The sequence below is a fragment of the Odocoileus virginianus genome, chromosome 20 (genome assembly GCF_023699985.2).
Source record: "Odocoileus virginianus isolate 20LAN1187 ecotype Illinois chromosome 20, Ovbor_1.2, whole genome shotgun sequence".
NCBI lineage: Eukaryota > Metazoa > Chordata > Mammalia > Artiodactyla > Cervidae > Odocoileus > Odocoileus virginianus.
Window position 1 is genome coordinate 1,252,395 of NC_069693.1, and position 23,943 is coordinate 1,276,337.

Below are 23,943 nucleotides of genomic sequence, written 5' to 3' on the forward strand. Positions count from 1 at the left end.
GGTTTAAGCGGATTGGTCAAAACTTTCGCGCGTGCGGGACTTTCCTGGGGGTTTCCGCCCCATTCCTAATTGGCAAACAGTGGTCAGTGTTAAGCTGATTGGTTGTATCCAGGTGGCCTGATAATCTTACCACCCAGAAGTAGGAAGGCCTACTCCTAATCTAAGCTGCCTGCCATAGCGTTACTTCTGCTCACCTCACAGTATCTCAAATTTTATTTCCTGGGAGCAGGCTGATCTTCACAGAGTATGAAATTACATCTTTCTCCTGCAGTTCACAAGAACTAAAGCCCCTCAGTTCATCTAGGTGGGATTGTCACTTTCACGTATTCCTCAGATTAATGCATGGATGGAAAATTCTTTAAGAGATGGGAATACCAGATCACCTTACCTGCCTCCTGAGAAATCGGTATGTGGGTCAAGAAGCAACAGTTAGAACCAGACATGTAACAACAAACTAGTTCCAAATTGGGAAAGGAGTACATCAAGGCTGTATATTGTCACCCTTCTTATTTAACTTAAATACAGAAAACATTGTGTGAAATGCCAGACTGGATGAAGCACAAGCTGGAATCAAGATTGCCAGGAGAAATATCAATAACCTCAGATATGCAGATGACACCACCCTTATAGCAGAAATCAAAGAGGAACTGAGGAGCCTCTTGATGAAAGTGAAAGAGAAGAGTGAAAAAGCTGGCCTAAAACTCAACATTCAAATAACTAAGATCATGGCATCCAACCCCATCACTTCATGGCAAATAGATGAAGAAACAATGGAAACAGTGACAGACTATTTCCTTGGGCTCCAAAATCACTGCAGATGGTGACTGCAGCCATGAGATTAGAAGATGCTTGCTCCTTGGAAGAAAAGCTATGACCAACCTGGACAGTATATTAAAAAGCAGAGACATTACTTTACCAACAAAAGTCCATTTAGTCAAAGCTACGGTTTTTCCAGTAGTCATATATGGATGTGAGAGTTGGACCATAAAGAAAGTTGAGCGTCAAAGAATGGATGCTCTTGTACTGTGGTATTGGAGAAGACTCTTAAGAGTCCCTTGGACTGCAAGGAGATCCAACCAGTCCATCCTACAAGAGATCAGTCCTAAATATTAATTGGAAGGACTGATGCTGAAGCTGTAACTCCAACATTTTGGCCACCTGATGCGAAGAATGACTCATTTGAAAAGACCCTAATGCTGGGGAAGATTGAAGGCGGGAGAAGGGGACGACAGAGGATGAGATGGTTGGATGGCATCACTGACTGGATGGACATGAGTTTCAGCAAGCTCTGGGAGTTGGTGATGGACAGGGAAGGCTGGCGTGCTGCAGTCCATGGGGTCGCTGAGAGTCAGACACCATTGAGCGACTGAACTGAACTGATGCTCTGATAGTCAAGACTGTCAACACCTTTTCCCAGTAGCCTCTAGAGCGCTAGAAACTACATTACCCAGAAGGTTGTGTGCCGTGTTGAGCCAATGACAGGACAACATAAAGGCATTTCTGTGCCTGTGGTTTTCCTCGGGGCGGAACTTCCGGCGTCCTCCTCCTGGCGGCCATTTATATTGCTTTTCTGTGTGTTGTCGCTCGGGAACGCTACGTTGGGAGTGAGGTGACGGGATTGAGAAGGTCCAAGAGGCAGCGCAAAGAGGCGGGTCTCAAGTTCGGCGACGCCTTCCGGGGTCCCCCGCGCCAGGCCCCAAATCGCGCCCGCTGTGCCCGCTTCCCGCCTCCTCTCCCGCCGGCTCTGGCCTCAGAATCCGATGGCGGCGGCGGCTGCGCTGAGGGATCAGCCTCAGGTAAACTCAGGTCCCCTGGGCCCTTACCATTCTCACCCCACCAGACACTAAAGCCCGAAGTGCGTGACGCCTGCTCACGTGCCTGAAGCCCGGCCCTGTGGTCCAGGCCGGTGAGGCGGTCGTGGGTGGGGCCCTGTGTCTGACAGTGTGATGGAGCCGGGGAGAGGGTGACAGGCGGAGGAACCTGCCTGTACAAAGGCTTAGAGGTCGGATATAGGCTGGAAGGTCCAGGAAAACTGGCGTGGATCTGGTGTCTGCAGGGAACAGAGTGTGACAGAGTGATCTTGATCTAGGGTGGATCTACCTGCGGTGAACTGAAGGGGGTGCCTGGGTGGGTAGGCTTCGGTTCCTGGCCAGAGATTGAGGGATTGAGGCAGGTTGGTGGTGGTGTGAACACCGAATCCTAGTCACTAGACCAGTGGTCAGTGACAAGGCCCTAGCCCTTCAGTTTTGCAGGAAAAAAATTCCCACAAAGAGGGGAAGCCGTGAAACAGAGTATTCATTAGGAGGAGAAAAGAGTACAGTACCTTTTGGACTGTACACCAGCGGACTCGGGGAGAGGCGTGCTGTGGTGGTTTTAGTCGCTTTTGTGGGGCATTTATTTCTGGTTTTCTTTGGCCAGTCATCTTGCTTTGCCTGGGTTTGAGTCAGTATTTGGTGTATCTCAGGATTTTCCTGCGTGTAAGCGCATCTTTTAGCCAAGATGAATTCCAGTGAAAAGGCTTATTGGGTAGTTGACATCAGCTACTATGAGGTGACGCCCCTTCCTTTTCCAAGGAGGTTTTCTGTGCTGACTTCCAAGGAGCCTTTCTGTGCATGTGTTGTGGGAAGGTCTCCTTAACTTCAAGAATGGAAAATATATGGTTTTTTATGTTTTATGTGGGCAGGGCCCAGCTTCCATCATCCTGCCCCAGACCTACTCAAACGTGAGAATCATTTGTGCTGTCTAGAACAGACACCATGTGGACCAGGATTCCAAAGAAGGTTGAGGGAGGGAAGAGTTTTGGCTGCTGAGGGGACAGGGAGCGCAACACAAAAGGGGAAGTGGGTCTTGGGCATCTGTAATCACATGTGCTTCTGGGTGGCTCAAATTGAAGCAAGAATCAATAAAGGTATAAAAGGGGCCTTCAAAGCAACTTTCCACAAGTGCAGTTGTGGGAGTGCAGCTGTGGGGACTAAAGGTGTGAGAAAGGTACAGTCTACAGAATCATGGGTACATGGAGAGGAAGTACTAGCTCATGACCCCAGCATCCTGTTATTGGGGACTGAAGGGTGAAACTTGAGCCCAGGTTTGGTTGTGTCTGTGAGTCACAACCTAGAGACTCCAGGGGAGTTGATTGACAGAATGGATGGGACCCTACAGGCCAGGACGAAAGCTTGGAAAGCAGTCCATCCCAATGTTGCTGAGGACTGAGCACAGTGAATAAAGGGACCCTGAAGAATAAGGTGGGCATCAGTGACACCTAGGTCTGGAATTCCTGTTCGATGGAGAGCTTTGGAAGAGGATGAGGGTGGAATAGATGTGTGATGAGATGGATTGTGGGATCCTAGAATGTTCATAGTTTACTGTCTCTCATAGAAGTGCAGTGTGACCTTTGAGGATGTGGCTGTGTACTTCTCCTGGGAGGAATGGAGACTCCTTGATGAGGCCCAGAGAAGCGTGTACCTCGATGTGATGCTGGAGAACTATGCACTTATATCCTCGCTGGGTAAGACTCTCACAGCCTTCCCAGTGACCTGGACTAGGCTCTGTCCCATCTCACCCTCCTTTCCCCAGGGGGTGCTCTGTTCTTCTACATGTGGACTGTGAACACTGCTTGTTTCCCAAGCTTTCTGAGTTGCCGGGGTCCAGCCTCAGCAGGATCCAGGGGATACCTTCAGGATGAACAGCATCGGTGAGAGAGAGAAGACATGTGAGACCAGCCTTGATAGGCCCAAGTCTGCGAGGGAGAGAGAGAGAGTGACCAGATGGGGGGTGCAGCAGAGTCTGGCAGAGTCTGGCAATGCTTTATTTTTCACCGTGGCTTTTATACCCTAAATTAGTACATTTCTAAGGGGAAGATAGTTTAACATTACATCAGCTTGTTCTTCACGAAACCAGGGTGTTTTCTGCATACTTCTTTGTTTATGAGGGTCTTGTACATTATCTTCTGGCCTTGGGGCCTGTTAACATTTTATGCAAGCCAGGTGAATGTAAACCTATTTTCTGTTTCTATGGTGACCTTAACTGAAAGGTAGCAGTCTCATAGGGCAACAGTACAGAGTAGTATAACCTTGTTAACATAAAAATTAATCCTTCTGTAGAAGTTTGTCAGTTGCATTTATCTAAGAAGTTTACCCCAGACTGACTCTGCGACTTTGGTGAGGCAGCCTCTGCCTAGCACTCCTGGCTGACAAATAGCAACCATCCCATTGTTACTACACTAGGGCTAAGCTCTTATTTTTCTAGATCTGTAACTGTATTAACAATGGTTTCTATAACAACCTTAGCATATTAAGAGTAAAAACACAGCAAGCAAATGTTAACCCAATAACCACTTTTAGAATAATTTTTCTTACGTTTTCTAATAGGACTCCTTCATCCCTCAAAAAGGCTCTATGTCTATTAGGGCCTTTATATGATCAGGTTCTTTATATGCTGTTTTATGATTAGGGTATTATGAGCAGTCATGCATATTAGTACCAAGGGCATAAATGCATTTGCCAAACAAACTAAAATACCAGCAAAGGAGTTTAAATTAAAACATTCCTTTCACCCTGGATAATCTCATAAAATACCACCACCCGGGAAACTTATTGATTAAAGTTCTAAATTGATTATTATTTGGGAAGAGATCGGGGAAGGCCTTCTGCCTGTGTCACAGAAATTAGGGAGTAGTCTATTGAGGCAGGGATCAGAAAGACAGATATCATCTTTAAGGTGGGTGCCGGGGACAGCTTTTCGAAACCCCTGAAAACCCGATCTGCCTTGCCTGTCAGGCTTTCTCCTTGTGACCTTGTCATGGGTGGGATCTTGTGAGCTGGCCTTTTCGGAACCCCTGAAAACCTGATCTGCCTTGCCTGTCAGGTTTTCTCCCTCATGACCTTGTCATGGGTAGGGTCTCGTATGTCAGCTCCCGGCACTGAGTTGCTGTGATAGCTAGCTAGGACTGGGTTGTTTTCACTGCCTTCTTTCCCCTGCAGTACCAACCCCAATACCTGCTGTATAGAACTCTGTTAGGAAAAGGATTCCAGGTCAGTAATATTACAGTAAGTTTAATGGATTCTACCTTACTTGCCCTCTGTGTATCCGGGTCAGTGTGTCTAGATCCTTTTCAACTCTGTGTCCCTTCTTTTATGCTGAGTTGTTCAGCTTGTGGGATCTTAGTTTACTGACCAGGGACTAAATCAGGTCCCTGGCAGTGAAAGCTTGGGGTCCTGGTCACTGGACTGCTAGGGAACTCACTTGATCCCTTCTTTTTAGCTAGCATTTATTTGTGCCTGCTTGTGCTGAACCATGAGCTACTTTTCAGTGTCCTCCAAGGTCGGTAGTGTTTAGATTTGCTTTCTCTTTTTTCCCCAGTTTTGTCCAGATATAAAATTGTATATCTTGATGTGTAAAAGTTTTGACTTGATGTGTGAATACAGTATGAAATAATTGTCACAGTGAAATTAGTTAAACATCTATCACCTCATTAAGTTACATTATTGTTGTTACCATTGTTATACATCATTTTTTGTTAATATTTATTTAGGCTGTTCCAGGTCTTAGTTGTGGCACTCAGGATCTTTGATCTTTGTTGCAGCATGCAGGCTCTTTCTTTGTGTCATGTGGGATCTAATTCACTGACCAGGGATTGAACCCAGGCCTCCTGCTTTGGGATGGCAGAGTCTCACTGGACCACCAGGGAAGTCCCGGCATCATTGTTAATTATAGTCACCATGCTTTATGTTACATCCTCAGAACTTGTTAATCTTATAACTGAACATTTGTACCTTTTGACTAACAATCTCCCTATTTTCCATACTCCCCAGCTCCTAACATTTTACTCTCTGTTTCTATGATTTTCCCTTATTTAGTTTTTAAAAATTACAACCATAGTGGAGAAAGATTGTTTCCTTTAAATCTATGCCCTCACCAATACTTCTTATCCCTGCTCTTTTTTTCCTTTTCTTTTTTTTTCCCCTGCCCTTTTTTGATAGTAGCCATCTCATCAGGTAGACTTCCCTATAGTTCAGATGGTAAAGAATTGCCTTGCAGTGCAGCTTGATCCCCGGGTCAGGAAGATCCCTTGGAGAAGGGAATGGCAATCCACTCCAGGATTCTTGCCTGGAGAATCCCATGGACACAGCAGCCTGGCAGGCTACAGTTCATAGAGTCACAAAGAGCTGAACACGACAGAGCAATCTACTACATCTTACCAGATGTGAGGTGTTACCTCATTGTGGTTTTGATTTGCATTTTCTTGTTGGTTAGTGAGATAGTTAGTGAGGAGGAATATTTTTTCATGTACCTTTTAGCCATTTGTAGATCTTCTTTGATAAAATGTCTATTCAAGTCCTTTGCTCCCTTAAAAAAATTTTTTTTAATCTTATTTATTTTTAACTTGTGTGTATGCTTAGTCACTCAGTTGTGTCCGACTCTCTGAGACCCCATGGGCTATAAGCCTGCCAGGCTCCTCTGTCCATGGGATTCTCCAGGCAAGAATACTGGAGTGGGTTGCCACTTTCTTCTCCAGGGAATCTTCCCAACCCAGGGATTGAAACCAGTCTCCTGCATTGCAGGCAGGTTCTTTACCATCTGAGCTACCACGGAATCCTATTTTTAGCTTGATTTTAGTTAACTTATTTAGTTTTGGCTGCCCCGGCTCGGTGTTGCTGCATGCAGGCAAATGGAGGCTACTCTCTGGTTGCAGTGCACAGGTTCTCAGTAGTGGCTTCTCTTCTTTCGGCTCCTGGGCTCTCGAGCACAGGCTCATTAGTTGCGGGCTCATGGGCCTTGTTGCCTCCAGGCTTGTGGAATCTTCCTGGACCAAGGATTGAGCCCGTATCTCCTGTAATTGGTAGGCGGATTCTTAGCCACTGGACCACCAGGGAAGTTCCTTTGCTCACTTTTTAAACAGATTGTTCTTTTCCTGTTGAATTGTACAGTACCTTATATTATTGAGTACTTTAGATATTAAAATATAAATTTCACCAATGAAATCTATCTGATCTAATGGCCTATTTTTTTTTGTTGAAGATTACTGATTCAATTTCCTTATTGGTATTGGTCTATTAAATTTTTCTATTTATGGTTAAGAATTGATAGGTTGTATGTTTCTAGGAATATATCTGTTTCTTCTAGGTTATCTAATCTGTTGGTGTGTAACAGCTCCTAGTAATCTTTTATGATTCTTTTGTTCTGTTTTATTTCTCTGTTAATTTATATGGGATAAAGTCTAGACAAAGGTTTGTCAATTTGATTTATCTTTTTATTTATTTAATTTTGGCTCTGCTGGGTCTTTGTTGCAGCGAGGGCTTTTCTCTAGTAGTGGAGAGTAAGGACTACACCCTAGTTGAGGTGCTTGGGCTTCTCATTGTGGTGGCTTATCTTGTGGACCACAGGCTCTAGGGCACACGGTCTTTAGTAGTTGTAGCACGTGGGTTTAGCTGTTGCATGGCATGTGGGATCTACCTGGATCAGAGATTGAACCCATGTCTTCTGCATTGACAGGTAAATTCTTTACCACTAAGCCACTAGAGAAGCCCCTATCTTTGAACAAAACCAGCTCTTAGTGTTGTTAATCTTTTTATTATCTTTATAGTTTCTATTTCATTTATTTCTGCTCTGTTTTTTTTTTTTTTTTTTGGCCATGCTGTGCAGCACGTGGGAACCTTAGCCTTAATTCCCCTTCTAGGGAAGGAACCTGTACACCCTGCATTGGAAGCATGAAATCCTAACCATTGCATCTGTAAGGAATTCCCCTTTGCTATCTTCGTTTCATTTGTTTCGATAACTTTAGTATTAGTTTTCTTTTTCTAGTTCCTGGAGGTGTAAGTTTGGTTATTTATTTGAGATCTTTCTTTTTTCTTAATGGTGGCATTTATTGCCCTAAACTTTTCTCTTAAAACTGCCTTTGCACATTTCATATGTTTTGCTTATATTTTTGTTTTTTTTTCAAGGTATGTTTCATTTTCCTTTTGATTTTTCTTTTTACTGATTGATTGGCCAGGAGCATATTGTTTAATGTTCATGTATCTGAATTTTGAAGCTTTCCTCCTATTGCCGGTTTCTAGTGTTATCCATTGTGTTAGGAAAAGTTAATTCAGATGGTTTCAGTCTTCTGATATTTGTTAAGACTTGTTTGATGTAATATATAATCTATCCTAGAGAATATTCTATATGTACTTGAGAAGAGAGTGTATTCTGCTATAATAGGATGGAATGTTCTATACACATCTGTTACATCCATTTGGACTGAAGTATTCAATTCAAATAACTTTCTATTTGGATATCCACCTATGTTGAAAGGGGGATACTGCAGTTCCCTGTAAATATCCTGTGGCTGATACTTCCCTGGTGGCCCAGTGGTTAAGATTCTATGCTTCCATTGCAGGGAGCACAGTTTGGTCCCTTGTTGGAGAACTAGGATCCTGCCTGCCATGAAGCATCCCGCCCCTTCCCCCCCCCACTCCAATTTTCTCTTCCTGTCATTTCTGCCTTCAGATCTGGTCATGTTTGCTTAATTTTTAAGATATGATGTGTAAGGCATGATATGTGTGTGTGTGGTTATAATTATTACATTCTCATGATGACTAACTCCTTTATTATTACATAATGACCTTTGTCTCTTGTGACGTTTTTTTGATTTAAAGTCTATTTTGTTTCAGTTAAGTATAGCTTACCCTCTTCTCTTCTGATTTCCATTTGTGTGGAGTATCTCTTTCAATTTCTTCACCTTCAGGTTGTGTGTGTCCTTAAGCTGAAGTTACTCTGTTGTAGGCAGCATAGAGTTGAGTCTTGGTTGTGTTTTTTTTTTTTCTGTTCAACCACTTTATATCATTTGATTGGACCTACTGTTGTCACCTTATTATTGCCCCCCTATTTTGCAGATTTTTTCTTCCTTTCTTGCTGTTTTCATGATTTTCTGTGGGAATGTACTTTAAAAAAAATATATATTTATTTAGCTGTGTTGGGTCTTAGTTGCAGCGTGCAGGATATTCGTTGTATTGGGCAGGATATTTTGTTGTGGTGCACAGCTAGTTGTGGTGCATGGGCTCTGTAGTTGTGGTGCATGGATTTAGTTGCTCCGAGGCATACAAGATCTTAGTTCCTTGACCAGGGATCAAACCTGCATCGCTTGGCATTGCAAAGGCAGATTATTAACCACCTGGGAAGACCCTGTGGTAAGATACTTTTATTCCTTTCTCCTGTCTTTTGTATCTATTGGTTTTTGACTTGTGGTTACCATAGGCTTATATAAAACTTATATAATACTGTAAATTCAATCCCATACAAAATGTCCACTCTTTTTTTTTTTTTTTACAACTTAACAAATTTAATGTTAACATTTTAGAGAAAGATGACAATTGTACATGTAAACAATGAGGACAAAAGATTTAAGACTTTCCATGTTGCCACTCTTATTTAACAAAGGAACAGTATCTTCAAAATCAAATCTTTAACTCTCTACATGTACAAAATGCAGAACTGATGAGAATCAAGGAAAGCACAGCTCACGTTTGCACTGTAAGTTCAGTGTCAAATGTCAGGGTGGTTCCAGTGTTCACCAGAAATACATACAGCTTCATGATGGTTTTCTGGATTCTGTAAGCTTACACCTCACACTCTGATACGGTTACGACAGGCACTGTTAAAAGGACTACCACTGTTGTTAAGAAGCAGATTACATGGAGAAGGAAATGGCGACCCACTCCAGTATTCTTGCCTGGAAAAATCCACGGACAGAGGAGTCTGGCGGGCTAAAGTCCATGGGATTACATGACTGAGCATGTGTGCACGAGGGTGGAGGGAGATGGGTTGGTAGCAATAAACTGGTAGAACTGAAAAAAAAAAGAAGCAGATTACAAGTGGCTTATGTCTGCTTTGCTTGATATTTGCAACTGAATGGCATTACTGGTTAAACTCTGAACGGGCAGCGCCTCCTCCTCCGCCGGCAGCAGCAGCAGGGCCCGCGGCCCCCGGCACCATCTTCCGCTGCCGCCTCATCCTCGGTGGCGGCTACCAACTGCCCATCCGCCGGCGCCGCCTAGGCAGCCACCTCCGGGCACGGGACGGGCAGGCCCCTCGGCTCTGCGTCAGGGGCCGGGGAAGGGCGAGCCGCGGCCAGTCAGAGCCGAGGGGCCGGGCGACGGAACCCGAGGCAGCGCCGGGCTCGGTAGGGAAAATGTCCACTCTTATACTTCCCCCACACGTATATTTTGTTTTTGGTGTCACATTTACATCATTTTCTATTGTTTATTGTGTAACCATCAACAAGTTATTGTCGGTATAGTTGCTTTTAATATTCTTATTATCTTTAATAATTGAGTTGAGTGACTAAAGCAGTTTTACAGTATTAGAGTGTCCTGAATTTGACTATATACTTATTTTTACCAGTGTGTTTTATGTTTTAATATGTTTTCATATTACTGTTAGCATATTTTTATTCAGCTTGAAGAAGACTTTGTTAGACTTCCTCATTTCTTATAGGGTTAGGTCAAGTGGTGATGAACTTCCTCAGTTTTCATTTGTCTAAGAAAGTCTTCCTGATTACTGAAGAATAGCATTGCTGGTAAAATATTCTTGGTTTGCAGTGCCCCCACCCCTTCCCCTTTGGCATTTAGAACATATCTCACTGTCACTGTATGCAGTGTTTTAGCTAAGAAAACCACTTGTATCTTTATGGGGGTTCCCTTGAGTGATGACTTTCTTTTTTCTTGCAACTTTCAAAATAATTTGTCATCACTTTGAGTTTTATATTAATGTGTCTTGGTGCAGTCCTCTGTGGAGTGAATCTGTTTGGGGACTTGCAAGCCTCATGTACCTGAATGTCCATTTCTTTTCCCAGATTTGGAAAGTTTTCATTCATTATTTCTTTAAATAAAGTTTCTGACCCTTCCTCACACTCTCTTCCTTCTAGGGCTACCATTATGCAAATATTATTTTGTTTCACAATGTCCCATAATTCATGTAGACTTTTTTCTTTACTCTTTTTAGTCATTTTATCTTTTGTCTCCTTTGACTGGATAATTTCAAAGGCCTACTTTCCATTTCATATTCATTGTTTTGATTGATCAAATTAGCTATTAATGCTCTACATTTCATTCATCATACTCTTCACTGTAATTTGTTTGATTCTTTTTCATATTTTTCTGGATCTCAGTTTAAAGCCTTATTTTACTTGTATATCATTTTCTTTATTTTGTTGAATTGTCTGTCTGTGTTTTCTGGTAGCTTACTGAGCTTCATTAAAACAATTATTGTGAGACTTAGAGAATTAAGTTATGGTTCCTGGGTGGGGGAAATGGGGGCAAAGGGATAGTTATGGAGTTTGGGGTCTACCTGTATACAATGCTATATTTAAAATGGATAACCAACAAGGACCTATTGTAGAGCACAGCGAACTTTTCTCAGTGTTATGTGGCAGCCTGAATGAGAGGGAGCTAAGGGAAGAATAGATACATGTATATGAATGACTGAGTCCCTTTGCTCTCCACCTGAAACTGTCACAACATTGTTACTCACCTATACTTTATACTCCAATGTAAAATAAAAAATTAAAAAATTATTGTGACAGACTTCCCTGGCAGGCCAGTAGTTAAGACTCTGGGCTTTCAGTGCTGGGGGCACAGGTTCCATCCTTGCTTGGGGAACTGAAAGCCTGCATGCCTTGTAGCCTGGTCAGATTATACTGCAAAGCTGCAGTCATCAAGATGGTATGGTACAGGCACAAAATCAGAAATATAGACCAATGGAACAAGGTAGAAAGCCCAGAAATAAACCTATGCACTTATGGGTACCTTAATTTTGACAGAGGAGGCACAAATATACAATGGGGCAGAGACAGTCTCTTCAATAAGTAGTGCTGGGAAAACTGGACAGCTACATGTGAAAGAATGAAAGTAGAACACTTCCTAACACCATACACAAAGATAAACTCAAAATGGATTAAAGACCTAAATGTAAGACCAGAAAATATAAAACTTTTAGAGGAAAACATAAACTCAATGGCATAAATCAAAGCAAGATCCTCTGTGACCCACCTCCTAGAATAATGGAAGTAAAAACAAAAGTAAGCAAGTGGGACCTAATTAAACTTAAAAGCTTTTGCACAGGAAAGGAGACTATAAACAAGGTGAAAAGACAGTCCTCAGAGTGGGAGAAAATAATAGCAAATGAAACAACTGACAAAGGATTAATTTCTAAAATATGTAGGCAGCTCATACAATTCAATGCCAGAAAAACAACCCAATCAAAAAGTAGGAAAAAGACCTAAACAGACATTTCTCCAAAGAAGACATACAGATGGCTAACAAACACATGAAAAGATGCTCAACATCATTCATTATCAGAGAAATGCAAATCAGAACTACAATGAGATATCACCTCACACCAGTCAGAATGGCCATCATCAAAAAGTCTACAAACAGTAAATGCTGGAGAGGGTGTGGAGAAAAGGGAACCCTCTTGTACTGGGAATGTAAATTGATACAGCCACTATGGAAGATGGTATGGCGATTTCTTAAAAAACTAGGAATAAAACCACCATATGACCCAGCAATCCCACTCCTAGGCATATACGCTGAGGAAACTAAAATTGAAAAAGACACATGTACCCCAATGTTCATGCAGCACTACTTACAATAGCTAGAACATGGAAGCAATCTAGATGTCCATCAACAAATGAATGGATAAAGAAGTTGTGGTATATATACACAATGGACTATTACCCAGACATAAAAAAGAATGCATTTGAGTCAGTTCTGAGGTGAATGAACCTAGATCCTATTATACAGAGTGAGGTAAGTCAGAAAGAGAAAGATAAATACTATATACTAACACATATACATGGAGTCTAGAAAGTTGGTACTGAAGAATTTATTTTCAGGGCAGCAGTGGAGAAACAGACATAGAGTACAGACTTATGGACATGGGGAGAGGGGAGGAGAGAGTAAGATGTATGGAGAGAGTAACATGGAAACTTGCATTCCCATATGTAAAATAGGTAGCCAATGGGAATTTTCTGTATGTCTCAGGGAACTCAAGCAGGGGCTCTGTATCAACCTAGAGGGGTGGGATGGGGAGGGGGGTGGGATGGGGAGGGAGGTGGGAGAGGGAAGTTTCAAGAGGCAGGGACTATGTATACCTATGGCTTATTCATGTTGAGGTTTGACAGAAAACAACAAAACTCTGTAAAGCAGTTATCCTTTAATCAAAATGTAAATTTTTCAAAAGTTAAAAAAATAATTATTATAAATTTTTTGTTTGACAGCTTGTAGCTCTCCATTTCTTTGGGGCAACTGATTATTGTTCCTTCAGGGGTGTCATGTTTCCTCGATTATTGTGTTTGTGTTTCCTGAAGCCTTATGTTGATTAGTACCTTTCATGGAGCAGTCATTTCTTTCAGGCTTTACGTAAGGTTTTGGTGGGCAAGAGCCTCACCTCTGCGTGGGTGTGAGTGTGCTAGCTTGATGGACAGTGGCTGCTGCACCCACAACAACACCCAGTGGCTTTGTTTGCAGCTCTGTCACCTGAGGTCAGTGTCAGCACAGACTGCAGGGTCCTCAGTAGCTAAAGCCGTGGTGTCCACAGAAGTAGAAAAGACTGCTAGGGCTCTCCTGATTTCTTTCTCCCATGGGAAATGTTTTGACTTAGGGGGTCCCTCTTAATGTGGAGTTTGGCTCTTGGAGGAGGAATGCTTCATAGGGGTGATGGCATTGGTGTCTGATGTGTGGATTCTGTGGAGCAGATATAGATCTGAACTCTAGGATGTGAATAGATGCAAGGCAGTAGCACTTTTAGGATCCCAGACAATGAATAGTCTGTCTCAGTGTTGACTTCGCTTTGTGAGATGCAGTGGCACAATGAGCAGTGGTGGAGCCTTGACCAGAGTATGGGTATACACAGAGAGACAGTGTCTCTGGGGTCTGAGGAACTAGCACACCCACAGTGGCCATTAATCTGGCACCTGAGACATTCAGACATTCGGGTGACAGACGTGGAGTCAGGTTATAGAATATGAACAAATGTGGCTTAGGTGGGGCTCAAGGGTTTAGGGTGTGTTCAGGATTTCTGGGGATGGCAGCTGTGGTTCTGAAATAGAGCAATAGCTACTTGGGACAGGGATGATTCACAATATTATTCTCTTGCAGGTGCCTCATGGTGGTGGTTATTAGTTACCTTAGTGTGAGAGCTTCCAGTGTCCTCTGCAGAGCAGGCAGCTGGGGTTCACACCTGTAAACGCTTGCCTTCCTCTGCTCTGCACACTGTGGGGTCTGCAAGTGTGGCAGGGCCTGTTGAGGCTCTCTAAGGTAAAAGCTACTGGGATCCTTTGCAGTGCAGGCCATTGGGAATGTGACAGCAGCCATCATTTGGCTGATGCACTTAGTTCCCACCCTTCATCTTATTTCCTGTCCATCTCCACGTGTTTGTTAAGGTAATATCTTTGGTGATCATTTTCGTGTTGTTCTTTTTCCATTTCAATTTCAATTTGTTGCTGCAGTATCTTAATTGGATTCCTGAGTCTTCCAAGGGCAACTTTTGTTTGCTTTTGTGTATTTTCTTGTTGGTGGCGAAGGCTCATGTCCTCTGCTCTTTTGCTGACATCACTCTCCTGGATCTTTTTTCTGCATCTGTTATGTGCTGAGTTGCTTTGTGACAGTACAAGCTGTTCATCTGTCCTGTTTTTCCATTAGGATTTTTATCCTGCATGTCCTATGTAGTTGCTTAACTAGTGCTTATAGATGTCCCAGGATTGACATGACTCCAGTCATGGTGAGGTGGGCTCAGAGGGGGCCTGGTCCTGGTAAATGGCTGCTGAGAAGAGTATGACATCAGCCTGTGTTCAGATCATAGCAGGAACCTGTCTTTGTTCAACCAGGGTTTAGGTGCCATTTCCAGTGCATGGCCATACTACTTCTATCTTTTCTTTTCCACTGTTAACACTTGACTGACTTGTCAGTTGTACTGCTTGTTATTCCTACTGTGACTTTAGCCCAGGGATAATCTGGACTGATTATTTGGACTCCACATCTCTGGTCTTCACACCTCTCTGGACTCCACATCTCTCCCATTTCTCTCACTACCTTTTCTGTAGTACTCACCAACATTATTGTGCTATGATATGTTTGCATTTCCCTGAATTGATTTTGAATAGCAGCTGATATGTTGCTGTGGGATTTTAATGAGCTTAGATAACCTTTTCTACCCAGTCTCAGCAGAAAAGTCCTACAGGAAGCCACTGGAAGAGAAGTAAGTCATAGACCCTGCCTCTCTTCTTGTGTCCTACCCTGTTTCTGTTTTTTTTCTCCTGATGAGGTCTCCACTATTGTGTGACCTTGACACTCACTAATATACAACAGCTGTCTGTTCTTCCAGCTGAATTCCAACTCCTGTATCTTGAAAAGCATCTCATAGACTCATACCTGGATGAGATAGGTACACATTAATGATGAGCTGGACCCTTCTGTATAGTCAATATGTACTTGACCTGCATTTCTTTCTGTTCAGGTTGCTGCTGTGGAACAGAGAATGCAGAGGCACCTTCTGAACAGATCACTTCTCTAGGAGTATCACAGGCTAGGACTCCAAAGGCAGCTTTGTCTTCCCAGAAGATGCACCCCTGTGAGACTTGTGGTGCAGTCTTGAAAAAAGTTTTCCACTTGTCTGACCACCAGGAAACACAACACACCCAAAAACTGTTGAGGTGTGGAGCATGTGTGAAACAGTTTTGTTTTAGTGCAAATTTTCAGCAGCACCAGGAATGGCACATGGGAGAGAAAATCCTCAGAAGTAGTGTGGATGAGGCCAAGTTTTTCAAGAGCTGCAGATTCCTTGTGTTACAGAAGCCATTTACCTGCAGGGAGCTTGAAAAGGACATTCCGACCATTGTGGGACACCTGCAGCAACAGACCACTCATACTGTGGAGAAGCCAAATATAGGCACCCAATGTGAGTCAACTTTACAGAGCAGAAGTCATCACACCTCAGGAGAATGCAAGAAAGCCCTCAGCCCCAAACACACACTTGTTCAGAATCAGAGTGTCCATACTGGAATACCTTGTTTTGTGTGCAGCGAATGTGGGAAAGCATTCAGGTACAAATCCTCATTTGTTGTGCACCAGAGAGTGCATGCTGGAAAAAACCTTCATATGTGTGGTGAATGTGGGAAATCCTTTAAGCGAAGCTCAATCCTCTATAAACATCGAAGAATTCATACTGGGGCAAGGCAATACAAGTGCAGCAAATGTGGGAAATCCTCAAGTCACAAATCTGTCCTCATTTCTCCCCACCCATGGTGCAATGGAGAAAAGAGTTATATGTGCAGTGAATGTTCGAAATCTTTTAGCCATAGGTCAGTATTCATTCCACACAGGAGAGTTCAAACTGGAGAACGGCCTTATAAATGTAGTGACTGTGTGAAATCTTTTACTTCAGTGTCTGCGCTCTGTTATCATCAGAGATCCCACACTGGAGAACGACCTTACATATGCAGTGATTGTGGGAAATCTTTTATCTCTAGCTCTGACCTCCGTTATCATCAGAGAGTTCATTCTGGAGAAAGGCCTCATGAGTGCAGTGAATGTGGGAAATCTTTTATCACTCGTACTGCTCTCCGTTATCATCACAGAGTTCACACTGGAGAAAGGCCTTACGAGTGTAGTGAATGTGGGAAATCTTTTACCCGAAAAAATAACCTAATTATACATGTAAGAGTTCATTCAGGAGAAAGGCCTTATGAATGTAGTGAATGTGGGAAATCTTTTACTTTTAGCTCTAGTCTTCGTTATCATCACAGAGTCCACACTGGAGAAAGACCATATGAGTGCACTGAATGTGGGAAATCTTTTAACAATAGGTGGACGCTCATTCGACACCGGAGAATTCACACAGGAGAAAAGCCTTATGTATGCAATAAATGTGGGAAATCTTTTTCCTGTAGCTCCACCCTACAGTATCATGAGCGAGGTCACCTTGGGGAAAGGCCTTACGGGTGTGATGAATGTGGGAGATCTTTTACTACTAGCTCTGCCCTCCGTTATCATCAGAGAATTCACACAGGAGAAAGGCCTTATGAGTGCAATGAATGTGGGAAATCTTTTATCTCTAAGTCTGACCTCCATTATCATCAGAGGGTTCATTCTGGAGAAAGGCCTTATGAGTGTAGTGAATGTGGGAAATCCTTTATCCGAAGGAATAACCTGCTTTTACACCAGAGAGTTCACACAGGAGAAAGGCCTTACAAGTGTAGTGAATGCGGGAAATCTTTTAACAATAGATGGACACTTATTCAACACCAGAGAGTTCATACAGGAGAAAAGCCTTATGTGTGCAGTGAATGTGGGAAATCTTTTACCTCCAGCTCTACACTATGTTATCACCAGAGAGTTCATGCAGGAAAACGGCCTTATGAGTGCAGTGAATGTGGGAAATCTTTTACCTCTAGTTCTACCCTCCGTTATCATCAGAGAGTTCACACAGGAGAAAGACCTTATGAGTGCAGTGAATGTGGGAAATCTTTTACTTTTAGTGCCAGCCTCCGTTACCATCACAGAGTGCACACTGGAGAAAGGCCTTATGAGTGCAATGAATGTGGGAAATCCTTTAAGGATAGATCGCAATTCAATAAACACCGGAGAGCTCACACTGGAGAAAGACCTTATGAGTGTGGTGAATGTGGGAAATCTTTTAGCCAAAAATCTTCCCTCTCAACACACCAGAAAATTCATAATAGAGAACGGTCTTATGACTGTAGTGCATGTGGGAAATCTTTCACCTCGATCTCTGGCCTTGGTTATCATCAGAGAGTTCACAGGGGAGAAAAGCCTTATCAGTGCAACGAATGTGGGAAGTCCTTTACCAATAGCTCTATACTGATTCGACACCAGAGAGTTCACACAGGAGAGAGACCTTATGTGTGCAGTGAATGTGGGAAATCTTTTACTAGTAGTGCCACCCTTTCTTATCATCAGAGAGTTCATGCAGGCAAAAGGCCTTATGAATGCAGCAAATGTGGGAAATCTTTTACCTCCAGTTCTACGCTTCGTTATCATCAGAGAGTTCATGCAGGAGATAGGCCTTATGAGTGCAGTGAATGTGGGAAATCTTTTATCTCTAGCTCCAAACTCCGTTATCATCAGAGAGTTCACACAGGAGAAAGGCCTTATGTGTGCAGTGAATGTGGGAAATCCTTTAGAGACAGTTCCCAGTTTAGTCAACACCGGAGAGGTCACACTGGGGAAAGACCTTATGAGTGTAGAGAATGTGGGAAATTTTTTATGCGAAAATCTACCCTTTCTCAACATCAGAGAGTTCACACTAGAGAAAGGCCTTAGATGTTTAGGGGATGTGCAGTTATCTTGTTCAATGTAAGGATACCAAAGAGAACTGAGGATTCATTTATCTGAATTAGCTCCCAGACATCTGTGTATGCACAAAGGAAAGATTGCTCATGATTTTCAGTTATGTGGGAAATGTGTGGCTATGTTGCAGGCTCTAACCTTTCCAGGGTTCTTCCCACATATATGTCACTCCCATCTTTGTGGCCAAAGCCACTTCACATCTAGCACTTGGCAGGTTCACTCTGTGTAGTCAGGGAGACTTACTGTGTCTGCCCATGTTTTAGCCAAGTTAGGAGTCACTTGAGGCCTACAGTGCCAACTTTCACTCCTCCCTGACTATCTTGGAAATGGACCTGGTCAGTGTCAGCCCAGAAACTATGAGAAGTTCAGCGGGCAACTTGCAGAGAATAGCAGCAGGGATGTGTTGATCACATTTGATACTAGTAATAAGGTTTTCAAGCTTCCAAATGATGAATTCTTGCTGCAGGTTGCTTTGGCTCATGCAATAATTGAGACCGTCTAAGCTCTTAAGTCCTCTTTCATCTTGGACATTGTATTTACTGTGCAGGTAGTTCACAGATTTGTGCTGTGTAAGCATAAAGGGGAGAACAGTTTTTAGGGGGTCTCAAAATTTCTGTTTGAGGGGGGCCGCTATGTTGACAATAGCTTGCCAGATATGACCAGGTCTGCCTTGTAGCCGCAGATTTCAGGAAAGATTGCAGGGATTTCTGGTTTTCACTTGAAGCCTGGAGACTTTGTTTTAGGAGTCTCCCAGGTGACACTGAGAAGCAGGCAGATGAGAATCTCAAGTGCTTCTGAGCATAGCATTATTATTATTTTTTTCTTTCTAAACAGAGATATTCCAGGGTGTTTCAGCACTGTGGAGGGAAATCTTCCCCAGGTCTTCAGAGAAACATGTTCCCTCATTAGTGTAACTGGTTGTAATACCACTGGGTCCATAACTGGTGCAGAAATACTGATTTGTAGGGAGAGGAGGACTGCAGTCAACTAGTGTAATGTGCTGCTTCTAAACGTGCATACACAACTGTCCATGTAAAAGTGATAGTCCCTCTGTATTGTTCATCTCAAAGCTATTACCACATGGACTGGAAGAAAATAAAAAGAGGGTCTAGTCCCTGGCTGTGGCTCTTGTGACCCAGACAGCATTCCCATTGACTTTCAGTGGAAATGTTCTCTATTACTCACCGTATTTGTTGCCACTGATGCAAGTTTGACTACTACCCCACCCCACCCCACCCCCAGGGCATAAAGAGAGAGATGATGGAGTATATGGTTACCATACCTCTCTGTCAAAAAGACTGGGGCATAGAGATCTTTAAATTGAGCTATTTTTTAAAAGCTTTACTAATGTATAATATCTGGCTTCCCCGATGGCTCAGCAGGTAAAGAATTTGCATGCAAAAAAACAAACAAACAAAAAAACCTGCATGCAATGCAGGAGATACAGGAGACCAGGGTTCGATCTCTGGGTTGGGAATATCCCCTGGAGAAGGAAATGGCAACCCACTAGAGTATTCTTGCCTGTAAAATTCCATGGACAGAGAACCCCGTGGGGTACAGTCTGGGTCACAAAGGGTTAGATATGACTGAGCTACTAACACACACACACACACACACACACACACACACACACACACACAAGTATAATTTACATTTGCTTAGCTGAGTGCATTTAAAGTACAATTTGACAAGTTTTGACATAGGTGTGAACCTCTGAGACTATCACTGTAGTCCTGATAGTGACCATATCTCTCATTGTGTATTTACCTCATTTGTTCTATAATCTCTTTGCCTTTGTCACCGTTCCAAGTAACCACTGATTTACTTTCCTTAAAATAGATACCTTGCATTTTCTTGAATTGATGTTATTGGAATCATATGCTATTTACTATATTTTCCTTTCTTTTATATATCGTAATTACTTTGAGATTCATCAGTGATGTGTAGTGCTTTTTGTTTTTTGACTTGACAAAAATAAGACATATTTTTCAATATGCCATGGTTAGTTTATCCATTCTCTTTATGAGTATTTGACTTGTTTCTAGAATTTGACTTCTGAAAATAAAGCTAGTATAAAAATTGTGTTAGATCTTTGTATGAATATGTGTTTATCTTTTGTCAGTAACTTAGAATGCAGTGTATGAGCCACAGCTGTTTTACTCTTGTTGGCTGCAGTGGGTTTTTATTGCTGGCCAAATGCTTAGTTGCCCTGCCACATGTGGAATCTTAGTTCCTTGACCAGGGCTTTAACCCCAACCCCTGCATTGGGAGGAGGATTCTTAAATACTGCACCACCAGGGAAGTCCCACAACAGTTTTACTTTTGAAGAAGCTAACATTGTGATCTAAAATGATTGTGCCTTTTGCATCTTACCAGCAATATATTGAGAATTCCACCTCGCCCATATTCTGAATACTTGGTTTATCGATTGCTTTAATTTTAGCTTTTTTTTTTTTTTTTTAGAGTTATATCACTTTTTGTTTTAATTGAGTTTCTGTAAGGATACATGATGAGCAGTTTTTCAGATGTTCATCTCCTAGCTATGTATCTTTGTTAAAATGTCTGCTTAAATCTTTTTCTTTGTTGGCCTTTAGCTATTTTCCTTTAACAAATAGGACAACGAAACCACAAAGATGTATGTTGGAATTTCACTCATCTTTTAATATTGTGAGTAATTTACTTTATGGAGTAACTTTTCAATACTGGCAGAATTTTTTAACCTAAAAGGTTTTTGTTTTTTTTTTTCCAGTGTTCACAGTGCAGTGGATGCTTAGACATATGCTTTTAAATTTTACCTGCATTGTTAACATATTTTCTATCACATTCTTGAGTTTAGTCACTTAAGAATACAATAAAGCCTTTCTTTATAATGCTTGCGCTTTTTCTTGGTTCTATCACCATAGAAATTGGTGGATTAGAGATGGGGACAAGGTTTCATCAGGATGGACTGGTCTTTACTTTGAATCCCAAAGCCTGGTTGGGAGGGAATGGAGGTCAATGGTCAAACTCCTCCAGTCCTCATCCAGGCTACCTGAGTTTAAATTTTGTATACCTGATCAATTCAAGGACCCACAGGCAAACACTCTTCCCCACGCCCTTTTCCTTTTATGTAAAATGGAGATTAGGAGCTACCCTGCCTCTGATCCACTGAAAGATGTGAAGAGGGGAGCTGTTAATTCCCATGCAGCTCCTTCTACTGGTGAGATCCTGGTGCCAGGAACTTTTAGCTCTCCCTGATATCGTCAGACCCCTCTATCCCTGGGTGCATGCATGTCAGAAATAAATGGGGCTTCCCACAATTCCTGATCTGGGTCAGCCCGCAGGGACTTGTCTGCATCCAGGAGGGGGCTGCTGGTTAGTGAGGTCTCAGTGTGGATTTGCCAGTGGGAAGTAATCTGGGAAACTTGCTAAAGCTTCCTGAGCCTCATTTGGCTGACTTTGACATTGAGGTGTTAGCTTTGGCCCTGGGAGGATCAATAAAGATAACAACACTGAGCACTTACAGCTAAATTCCAGGCTTCGTATTTTGAACTTGGATGTGCCATTTATTTTAAAAATGTCATATAAAATATTTTTGTAACTCTCCTTTTCTCAATTCTCTTATTGTACTTAACTAATTTATTCTTTTTTATTGTATTAGTTATATCCTTATTTTGTTGCATTTTATAGAGTGCCATGTAAATTAATATAAATGCCATGTAAATATGCTGTGAAATTTTACTCAGTCTATATGTGTTCATGGTTATAGCTTATTTTTCCTGAATCTGTTGACTCTGGAGATTGAGAGCACACTCACCAATTGATGGGTTACCACAGAAGCATTTTGATTCTTTTTCAACTGTACTGAGAGATGGCTTCTCTCTATTTGCCCTAGCTGGTAAATTAATTCTCTTCAGATCCTCTTTAAACAAATTTCATTTATTATGCTGAAATGCGAAATAACCAATTCTGTTACAGTGTGTTTTTTCTTTCCCCTGAAAGTCAATGCAAGTTTTACTTATTTAAAAATAAAATTTTAATCTAAGATGATATAAACCACAGATAACTGCTTAGAAAGACAGAAAGCATTCTTAATGAATATTCATTTGATTGTACTGGAAAGGTTCCACATAAGCTTTTTTAAAAATTCAATCGAATGAGACTGATGAAAGTATGTGATAAAGTAATAAGTATTATAATGGTGTAAGTATTCTATAGTCAGAGTGTTTTGGAAACATTTTAAATTATCAGGCAACCTTAATTCTGTCTGGTTATAGGTAAAACTTGAAGTCAAAATGAATTTTTCACAAATTATCATATTGTATAGTATTTGGATAGTTTTCACAAAAATTGCCTGTTACAAAATATTGCCCAATGTTTTATGGATACAGAAAATACAATTTTGTTTGTTTGTTTTATACAAGTCATTTTTGTCATTTGAATGATTTTGTATTTTGTTGCAGCAGTGAAAACTCAGAATCCTAATCACTAGGCCACCAGAGAACTGTTTGTACTTTTATTTACAAAAATCAAAAGTATATTTTATGGCCTTAAATTGGGGCTTAGTTTTGTAATGACTTGCAAACTTTAGTTTATTAAAAATTTTTTTTGACATTTTTATTATAAAAGCTACGTGTACAGTATAGTGAGTCATAAATTTAAAAATTATACTACATTTATAGTTATTGAAAAATATTGGCTATATTCCCCATGTTGTACAGTATATCCTCATAGTTTATTTTATACCTAGTTTTTTGTACCCAAGCAATAGATGCACTTGTGGCACCCACTCACCTCTCTCTGATTTACTATTGGCATTATCATCACGTTCAGGATTCCTCCTACTAATATTAATAGAACCTCGCCCTGGTCCACACACGGTCCACCAAGTTTTGTAGATGTGTCCATCTAGAGATCTTCCCCATAGTTCCAGACCTGTGTATCTGGCTACCTGCTAAATAACCCCATTCTTTCGTTTTCTGAAATATACCCTCAAAAGGAAACTGCTGATACCCCAATAAGAATTATTACCACTACAAAACACCCAACATTGTTGATGGAGCTTCTGTACTTCCACCTCCCAACACCAAAAATCTTGGTGTCAAAACCTGACTCCCGTCTTACTTTCTCTCACAATCAGAAAAACCAGGCTGTCTTGTTTTTAAAAGTGATTCCAAAGTTCACTTCTTCCACAACCACAACAATGGTTCACACTAACAACGCTCACCCCTCACTCCTGTATTTCCCACTTCCCCTTTTTGTAATGGAAATGTCTGTCTTTTGCCTGTTTCAGTATTACATTTTCGAAGCATGAAACCCTTGGTTTTACATGTGGAGAGCAATTTTGCCTCAGGGTTAATCGTACATTAAGTCTCAGTCATATCTGAGTTAGATGATATGTAGATGAGTCTTTGAACTTTCTAATATCACATTAAAACTTACTATAAAATTACACACTTTTTCTTTCATGTTTCCTTTCTGTGTTCATTGAAGAATGTAAGCTGTATGAGAAAAGAACAGGTTTTCATCTGTCGTGGTTTCCATACACTTAAAACAGTGCCTGACACTGTGTATTCTGCTTAATGAAAATTTTCTAGAACCGTGAATAAACATGATACTCCAA

General features: G+C 41.7%; 1 protein-coding gene across 2 annotated transcripts; it reads left to right on the plus strand.

Annotated features, from left to right (window-relative positions):
- Positions 1 to 1,533: 1,533 nt before the first annotated feature.
- LOC110141303 (zinc finger protein 814-like) lies at positions 1,534 to 23,943 on the plus strand. 2 transcript variants are annotated; one of them, XM_070450254.1, is made up of 3 exons: positions 1,534 to 1,796; positions 3,376 to 3,505; positions 15,490 to 23,943. In XM_070450254.1, the coding sequence occupies exons 1-3, from the start codon at positions 1,761 to 1,763 to the stop codon at positions 18,312 to 18,314; spliced, it is 2,991 nt and encodes a 996-aa protein (XP_070306355.1). In that variant the 5' UTR covers positions 1,534 to 1,760; the 3' UTR covers positions 18,315 to 23,943. The 2 variants fall into 2 exon arrangements, with proteins under 2 accessions (XP_070306355.1, XP_070306356.1); XM_070450255.1 differs by lacking the exons at positions 1,534 to 1,796; positions 3,376 to 3,505 and adding an exon at positions 13,154 to 14,291.

Coding starts and splice junctions, on each gene's coding strand:
- LOC110141303 (XM_070450254.1), top strand. CDS start 1,761: ATGGCGGCGGCGGCTGCGCTGAGGGATCAGCCTCAG. Junction 1,797..3,375: donor CGCTGAGGGATCAGCCTCAG/GTAAACTCAGGT, acceptor TGTCTCTCATAG/AAGTGCAGTGTGACCTTTGA. Junction 3,506..15,489: donor TGCACTTATATCCTCGCTGG/GTAAGACTCTCA, acceptor CTTTCTGTTCAG/GTTGCTGCTGTGGAACAGAG.